The 9,352-nt window shown below is 36.7% G+C and overlaps 1 protein-coding gene across 11 annotated transcripts in view; it reads right to left on the bottom strand.

Moving 5' to 3' along the window:
- Positions 1-1,282: 1,282 nt before the first annotated feature.
- Positions 1,283-9,352, bottom strand: part of KCNT2 (potassium sodium-activated channel subfamily T member 2) — a 141,549-nt gene continuing 133,479 nt past the window's right edge. For 6 of the 11 annotated variants that reach the window (XM_030493971.1, XM_030493976.1, XM_030493978.1 and 3 more), the window contains 3 exons: positions 7,366-7,666; positions 6,983-7,067; positions 1,283-4,425 (listed from right to left, as the gene is read on the bottom strand). In XM_030493971.1, the coding sequence (XP_030349831.1) occupies positions 4,314-4,425; positions 6,983-7,067; positions 7,366-7,666 (498 nt within the window). In that variant the 3' untranslated portion in view covers positions 1,283-4,313. Of the gene's footprint in view, positions 4,426-5,615; positions 5,772-6,982; positions 7,068-7,365; positions 7,667-9,352 lie in introns of all 11 variants that reach the window. The other 5 variants (XR_003992526.1, XR_003992527.1, XM_030493973.2 and 2 more) reach the window with 3 other exon arrangements.

Below are 9,352 nucleotides of genomic sequence, written 5' to 3'. Positions count from 1 at the left end.
ATGGGAAATGATCTAGAGAAGTCTTACTATGATTAGTAATTGGTAGTGTGGGCGTTAGTGATTAGTTAAATCAGATTGTACTGGAATGCTTTAAAGGTATAAAAGCCCTGTGTAAAACCACATCTGGGGTGCCTCAATTTGCCTGAGACACCTCATGAACACGAGTAAGTATTTGCATCCCAGCCTCTCTCCTTGGTTGGCATGGGCCATTTGCAAATCTTTTTAATGGTATGCAGTCTAGATTTTGTAGAAGAAATAAAACTCTAGAAACTTCGAATGCTAGATTTTAACTTCATGAAGCAGAAATATTTGCCTTTTTAAACTTCTTGAGAGGCTGTGGGAGTTTATGCTTGTGTTGAATTACCATTACTGACAGCATTCTTGCATTAATAATATAGGCATTAATGAAGTGTCTAACAATCATCATTAATATTTTGGATTAATTTCAGAAGATAAGCAAAGTCTTGGTAATCTCTCATAATTTAATATGAATTAATAACTCTTTTCCTGTCTCTCTGCAACAAACACAAGGAACAGTGGCTGAAAATTAGTAGTGCAGCTCTTTAGACCATTTATTCAATGTATATCTGTTTCAAAGTGGGGTGAGCTTTTTCTAATAATATCAAGAATATGCAACAATATTTTATGCAGATTGCTTTATTTTATAAAAAATACTTTTTCAAGGTAGTGACATAGATGAAGAATTTATAACTTTCTCCAACTTGCTGTCACTACACAGTGCTGCTTGTTTTTATTAATCCATTTCCAGGTTGCAGTGACTGATTTCCCTTAGATATCAAGCGTAATTCAATGCAGCAAAACCTCGTGCATCAGTGCTTCAAAATTACAGAATGGTTGCTGTCAGCCCTGGCTGCCTAGAATCTACAGAATTGTGTGTTACTTCTGGTGCACTTGATGTCATTTCAGTTTTCCTCCACTGCTGAAGCCTGAGATCTGTTTGTTCTTTAGCATTTTATTGGTGCACTGGTAAACAAAGATCTATAAGAAATATTCAATAATATATAAGTATATATTTGTATACTTTAAAGTTGTTAAAGAGTAGTTGTAGTAGCAAGTTGTTTGTGGGAGGGGAAGTATGTATGCTGGGAAATTACTGTTCTTTTAATTTCTAAGTTGAAATGTCATGAAAATGTCACTAACTCCTCCTACTGCAGCTTTTAAAAACTCAAACTGTGGGGTTTTTTTTTCTTCTTGTGTGAATTACTGCGTGTTCTGGAATTGGAGTGAAAGTTAAGGAAACACACTGCATTCCACTGAAACACTTTTTGACTTTTTATTGCAGACTTGGTAACAAGTTTTCATAGGTAGATCTCGCATTGCTGGAGAAGTCTCTTGTGAAAATGAAGTAATTATTATCTGCTATCACTTTCTTCACTGGGATTGTGATTTTGGTACCAAGTTGCTTGGTATGTGTTAAGGTAGTGCTGGGGAAGATGGGCATCTTTATGTTATTGATAGAAATGAGTCAGGAGAAGATGTGTGTTCAGTCTCGTCCAGTGTTGATGTAAAGATTCTTCATATGGTTCTTGAAAAGTCTAAATCCCACTAGAATGGGGTCTGTCTGTGAAGATACTCCAGAGGAAGCAAAGCTGTTCTGCTTTCAATATGAAAGGCGGTATATTTTGAGTAACAGAACTTTATGATATATTTTTCATGGGTTATTAGAACTTCTGCTTCATAAAAAGCTGTTGTTAGTTTTTAGTACCTTGTCTTCCAGCAGATTTTGTAGAACCACGTATTTTGTTCAGAAAGATTGACTTTCATTTTAGAGACTGCAAGTGTCTTCAGCTGTCTTTTTGTTTGCTTTAGCACATCTTCTGGGGCTAATGAACAATTAGAAATTCATTAAGCCTGGAGAAATACTAGGTCACGTTAGATGCTATTATTCAACTCTAGCAATTCTGCTGAGTTGGGTGGGAACTGGCTGCTTGTTTCTACTGCTTTATAGGCTGGTAAATGCAGGGCATCAAGTCCTAGCTATAGATCCTTATGGCAGAAAGCCTTTAAACCTGTGGTGGGAATGATAGGCAGTGCACAGAGAAGGCCTGTGAAGTGTGTGAATCACACTGAAAGCGGAGTCCCTAACTTTCCTGCCAGCTGCAGGGTAGGCATGTTTTGGAATCCTGTCTGCCTGCTTGAGACTCTGTTAGAAACATCTTCAGTATGGAACAAATGATCCTCCTAATATTTTGCAGTAATCTTTTTTAAGATATTTGAATCATTTTGAAAACATTCAACTGGAATGCAGTCTTATCACTGAAGGCATTAAAAATAGAAAGTTATTCACACTCAACATGCAGTCTTTTCTTGGCGAACTCCTATGACAGGTATTGGACAAGATCCTGTACCATGTACTGTTTTTTAAAAAACTGTAGACTTCAGTTTGTGCAACTGCTTCAGTTGTTAGTTTTTCAACCAGTGCCCAGAGGCAACGTTTGAAATACTTTGTCTTTACCTGTGAATAATTTGATAAATGACTAGTGTGTGTGGAAAGACACTGAAAAATGATGCACTTCATGCAGAATCACTGAAACCCTTTTGAACCATGATGCTACTTTAATGTATCGATATAAAAAAAAAGCTGAGAAACCCTACTTTCCTAGTTATTCTTTTAAAACTGGTATTCTTGATCTCATGGCTTCAGCCCTCTCTGAGACCTCTGTGTTTGGTTTTATTTTTATAGTAGTGGCTTTAGGATTTCTGACTTAATATGGGACAGATTAGTTAAGTTTTTGAAGAATTAAGAGGAAGGGAGGGAATAATAGCAGATTTGCTGTCACTTCTCATATGAATGTGACTTGATTTCAACATCCTTACAATGCTGATAAGCGTACACATATCCAGGAGTTGTTCACTGGGCAACTTGGTATTTTATTTTTCAGAAACAAATTGCAGTTGTTCTACCAAATAATATAAAAGAGGTTATAAACATTTTTTACTGTATTTTTGTACATGTAGGACATCAAGGTAATTCAAATAATCAATTTTTCTGTTGTACCTGCCAAATTTCTTGTACCAGTTCTGTAATCCTAACAGTAGGGTTTTTACCTTAAGCATGCTCTTCTTCCCTTTGTGACAGACAGCAAAGAATGTGATTTTGGACAACCACGTACAGTCTTAATTCTGTAGAAAGCTTGACCAATTGTGTCATTCTTGTATGTGTAGACTGGAGATTCTGTAGCAGCTCCATATGTTTCATACAGTAGCAGATCTTTCTTGTGTCCTTAATGCCAAGATACGGAGTCTTCAAATCCATGGTGCCTTTTCACATAACATGGTATTGCATTCGTTTTATGGAATGGGTTATAAATTTCTTTCATTTTCAGTGTGATAAATATTTCATATGAAATTAGGTGTCACAGCTGGGTAATCCGAATAAGTGGGCATGTACATACTTTGGACAGTTGCAGTTCTGGCATATTCATGAAAATGGGAAGGACTTGCAGCATGAACCATTCCTTAGAGGCATGCTCTCACTTTTGTATTATAATCTGTTTGGGTTTCTATCGATAAACTCACTAAGGTTGAAGGGATTCTATTTCATGTGAGTTACCACGGTTACCATTGTTTGCCTCTTCACACGGAGAGTGCCTTCCCAGTTGTTACAAATGTGGGAGCTGCCCGTGTGAGATGACAGGGACTTTCCTCTAGGTGGGCTCCTCTGAGCTAATGTTTCAGTGGGTATGCCTCAGATCTTAACCTCTAGGGTATGACTAGGCTGTGTTATTCAACCTGATCTGTGTAAACCCAGAGAACTAATACTGAAGTCCTGGAGGTTAAAATGGGACTGAAGCTAGCCTGTTCTGATATAAGTGGGTGACAGGCTGAGGCTGAAAACTTGATTTCAAAGTCTGGATTCTTGACAGGCAAAGCCTCGTTGGCAGCTTTAGGTATTAACACATTTTCTGCTACAAATTATGCATGGTCGATGGACATCAGATAATCTTTACTGACGTATGTCAGAAGCTTAGTCACTGATATGCTGTCACCTTGATAAATATACTTAGAAGCATCTAAGCAAAACACATGATGGAATCTGTCACTTTTCAAATAATTTGTTCATATTGGTTAAATAGTAATAGGTGTCATAATTCTGTTAAGCTGACGAAGTTCAACTACCATATTGAATAGGCCACAAGCCTGACAATCCTTTAAATCAGAGTTTCTAGACCACACATTTCTAAATTTGGTCACTTACACACTGTTATTTTGTTTCCAAAATCTGAATAAAATGTATTGGTGGAAACAGCATGTGTATAAAATTATCTCTTCATTTTATGATGAGTTACATATCAAAGTTGTGTCTCCTCCCTGGTGTCCTGTCCCACAGTGTTACAGAAGCTGTCTTTTCGGCTGGCTGCAGTATTTGGAACATAAGCCAATGGATCAGGTCGGATCAAGTATCTATAGAAAGAAATTACAATTTTTATTAAAAAGAATTGATGTGAGCAAGAATAAAATAAGTGCATACAGTTGTAATGTTGAAAAGATCTGTGGAAGACATACAGACTTATTTTGAAGGAGCTTAGTTTAGTTCCTGTTGGGTTACTTGGACACTTGGGTAACACTACCCGCTTTAGATGCTAATAATAGAGCTTTTCACATGCCATTTGCCTAGACATCATCTGTAGGTACTAGGCACAGCTAAACCTTAATTTTGACTGACAGCTCCTTTGCCAGTAACTCTGTACTTCTTTATGCATTTCCTTTACTCCTTCAAGAAGGGACAAGCAGTCCACAGAGTTATTTCTCAAATAATTATGTGAGAAAACAATGGATAATTCTTGTCACCGTGCCCAACAAATAAAAAGCCTTATGTCAATAATCTTGGTATAAGCTGACAGTCTGGAGATGAACTCTTTAGAATAAGAACTTCTAGTAGATCTGAATACTTGAGAAAATGATTCATGAATTTGGATCTAAGTTTGAGATGTCTAAAATAACTGCTTTTCTTAGGTTAAGGATTTAAGAGCTTCCCATTAATTCGTAAGTGTAAATTTTGCACTGTTTTGTCGGCTATCTCAAGTGATAAACTATCTGATCTGAGATGGCTTTTGGTGCTGGCATCGTAGTAGCTTTGTGGATTAATCCCAGCATGTTATTAATCCTTGTGTATCTTGTAACTTTTCCAAAGATGATTAGTACTGTAGAAGCCACTGGAAATTTTATTTTAAATCACAGTTTTGACTTCCTCCCCATCCCCCCCACCCCTCCCAAAAATGAAATGCAGGAAAACTAAGTATAAAATAATCCTTTCTCTCATATCTTCATGCCATATTTCTGTCCATCTCCTCATCAGCCAAATGAAAATGCTTGAATATCCAAATAGAGATTGTGTGCATGCAGTATGGTGCTTCTAAAGATTTGCTGTGTGACTTTGCAGTGGCTCTGAAGAAAGTTTCTGGTTTTACAGGCCATGAACTACCATTCTGTATAATGAGTGTGTTTTGCCCCAGACTTAATTAAAAAACCCTGAAAAATTCTTCAAAAAATGTGAAATAGAAAATCCAGATTAACTGAACTAACATTTTCTGTAAGTGTATGAGCAATCACTGCCATACTTCCCCCAGAACTGCTGTATGTTTTCAGCTCACCTAGTAACAGACTGTTTCTGGCTCCTCAAAGCATGGGCTTCTGAGTCTGTGGCACATTGCCTTTATGGTGGATACTCAAGAGAATCGCCTGATCTCCAGGATTTGGAAACACCACCTGCTGCTGTTACTTTGTTGATGTTCTTCCTTCTGTCAGGGCTAAAATAGCATAGCAGTGTTGTCTCTATCTTACAGTTTGTTGCTACACATAGGCTGAACTTATTTGTGCAAGAAAACTGTGGATGTAAATAGGGGATTAAAAAACCCTATTCAGCACTGTTCCTGTCTAGATCATATTCTCATGGTATCTGTTTCTTTAAAGTCTCACTTATTACCCTCTATTTAGAATATCTGATGTTTATGTGTAGTCCAGAACAATCTATATTTTTTTTGCTGATCCAGCCAATGAAACTGATGAGCAGTGGAGCCTGATTCTATTCATTAAATCCGAATGAAGCATTCAGGTGTCTCTTAAGTAAAAAAAAAAAAAAATTAACAAGACTTTTATAGTGATAAACATTGACAAAGTTGTAAGAAGCCCGAATGTACAATAAACAACTGCTAGTGTGTTGAGGGTTTATAATAGGCCTGATGTCACAGCTCCTGAATCTCAGTGGTCATCTTCCTCCCTTAAGCATGACTAGGGCAGTACTGCATAAGCAATTCCTATATGTGATCTTTGTGTGTTACTCCAGATTGCTGAAATTTGGAACTCCTAATTGTAACTCTCGGAACTGAAACTGCAACTCTGAATTTTACGTTTTTATAGGGCATCAGCCACACCAACCCCAGAGCAAGTAAGAATGTTAATCTCCAGGAAAAAAAACCCAAACAAAACACGTCAAAGGAACAATGAGCTTGTAGTGCGTTTTTGGATTTTTGTTGTGTTTGCTTTTGGTTTTGTTTTGTGGTGGGTTTTTTTGTTTGTTTTTAAATAAGAAGAGTGCTAGTACTAGCAACAGAATGTATTGTACTAATTCGGGAATGAAAGAGAACAAGGAGTGTTACTGCAAGATCCATTTGCAAGTACTAAACTCTGATCCAGACGAACATCATGCTCTGCTGAGTCAAAACATTGACTGTCAAATTTGATTATTTTTTAAATACACAGAGTAAGATGAGGATGAGAGAATATGCAGGTAAGAGCATTACTAAGATATGTATTAAGTATTTACATATTTTAAATATACACATATATGTGTATAGTTACGTGTCTATTTAAATAGACAAGTATTCATTTTTATTGTTTTGCAGGTGCATAGGAAAGTTTGGGGTTCTTTTCCAGCAGAAAGATAATGAAATCAATTCAGACAGGAAGTGCAAATGAGAAATTCTGCAGGTATTGTGACTTTTGTTGTGCTTTAACTTACACTATATCATTCAGCTCTAATCTTGTATCTGGAGAAGGATTGATCAGGATGTAAGAAAGAGTATTCTCATGATCATTCATTTCATCTAGAGGGGAAAAAAATACCAAATTAATTATATTTAAAAGCAAACTTTTCTGAGTTTTCTGTCTGAAAATAGAACTGATTTAAACCACTCCAAGTTTCTCTCGGGGGAAAAAAAACCAAAGCAAAACAAAAAAAACCCCAAAACACCCAAAAAATCCCCCCAACCAAAGCTAAACCAATAAAATCCTTATCATAAACTTTTATATTTTTGTTTATGGCATTGTCAGTTCTTAAAAATCAGTTCATCTTGCATAATACTGGGGGTTTTTTTATTCATTTAAAGTATTACAGAACTATACCATATCCTGCTGGAGAGAGGCCCAGATGCTTCATTCTGTTTTTCACTAGTTCAGCAAGCTCCTGTCTTTCTGATCTCCTGTAAAGGTTCATTCGCTGCTGGTTTATCTTCTCAGCTGTTTTACCAGAGTGTCTTGGTACTCTTCTGCTCAGTCGCCGGGCCCACTGCATGCTTTTTCGTCGTAACAAGGGGTGGTCAGACTGATCACTAGATGTTGAGTTACGATGGTTATTACGATAACTAATCTGTTCTTTGGTGTCTTTAGTGTCTTCCCATTCTTCCACGCTGATAGAGATTTGAGACTTGAAAATGACAGGAGAGATTAAGGGCTTTAAAAAATAGAAGCAAATCAAGATGTTCACTTCTTTTTTCAACAGTGCAGTTGAACATGTGTTTTGGTTGCAATGGAGCTGAGGAGATGCAGCTGTTTGTACTTAGCAAGTGTACCTGAATTGAGCACCCTTCCTTAGACTTAGACTTCTTATGTACAAAGCCCACTGGTGATACAAACTTCTCAAGTGTAAAACCAGTTATGTGTTATTTAGTGCCTGATTCCATTTTGATTCTAGACCAGCTCTAGCCTTCTTATACTACCTTTCCTGAATGTTTTGAATGAATTCTCTGCTTTCTTCCAAGTCTGCATATTTTTGAAATTCAAGTTCTGTAACTTCTTTTTGGATTTATGTTGTGGATTCATTAAGTAATTGTTCGACTTTGGCTGTGCTGCGTTGAGTACTCTTTTAAGACCATAGGTGGAGCATACCTATTACCTATTTCTCAAATTACGAGGCATTTTTTACCTTCCAGCACATAATATTCGGAAGGCCTCTGTGTCTGAAAGTAGGGATGTATGCATTAGCCTTCAGCGTGATTCAGCGTGCCTCTTGCAAGAGAGGTAATTAATTCCTACCTTAAAGCATAATGATGTTGGTTTTTTCACTCGTATAGTAACAAAAAGCAGCAGACTTCAGAGCCAAAATCTGGCCCTCTGTTGCTGTTTTCTTCATGCCACTCAAGTAGGGCCAATAGTATACACAAAACAGCAGTACTGAAATATCTCAAGTAGATGGCATACATATGCAGTTCTAACATACAAAAAGATATAGGGAATATAAGAGGAAACACTTCAAAAGCTATGGTCAAAATTTTTTTAATACCTATTTTACATTTAACTAATTCTTCCAGTTTCAAAACTACTTTCTTATAATCCCTAATTATTGCCCTGATCTTTGAAACGTCTTTTATTGACATTGAAATAGTGAAGCCCTCGCTGGTATCAGCACAGTCATATTACCAAGTTACCGAGGACTGATTTCAGTGTGTTGAGTGTTTAAAATAAATAAATGAAGTATAAATCAGAGATAACTTAAAGTGGAACTGGCTCAGTTTGTATAAATCCTCAAGAACAGAAAGAGTTCACAATAAGCTGGAAACAATCGGTATAAAGCAAATCCAACTGAAGTTCTAGAGGTTCTAAAGGCCTTTTCCCATTAATATAAAATCTGTAAACAAGATTGTGTTGAATCAATGTGTTTGAATATTCATCAGTGTTGAATATAACTTTCTTTAAGAGGCTCACCACCCTGTCCCACACAGAATCTGTAAAGTTCCTGTTGTCCATAAGATAATATTTTACATGGGTAAGTCTGACAGTGTGAGAAAGATACTATTTTTTTCCTTTTTGCACAGACTGTCTTTTATCTGTGTAAAAGAAACCCAAACAAACTACATAACAATCAAAACCAACAATTAAAAAGAACAATAAAGATACTTATGTTGTAGCAACATCGTTAATATCCTGGACTAGAATCTTGCAATAAATCTCATGCAAAGACTAATTTACTGTGCTCTTCAGCTTAGTCTGCAATAGAAGGGCTTGTTTGGTGTTGGTTTTTGTGGGGTTTTTTGGTTGGTTGGTTATTTGTTTGTGTTGGGGTGTTTTGTGGTCTGGGTTTTTTTGGCTTTGGTTGGGTTTTTTGTGGTTTTTG

The sequence above is a fragment of the Strigops habroptila genome, chromosome 8 (assembly GCF_004027225.2).
Source record: "Strigops habroptila isolate Jane chromosome 8, bStrHab1.2.pri, whole genome shotgun sequence".
Classification (NCBI taxonomy): Eukaryota; Metazoa; Chordata; class Aves; order Psittaciformes; family Psittacidae; genus Strigops; species Strigops habroptila.
Note: the sequence above shows the minus strand (reverse complement) of the source record. Positions and strands in the feature narration are given on the sequence as shown.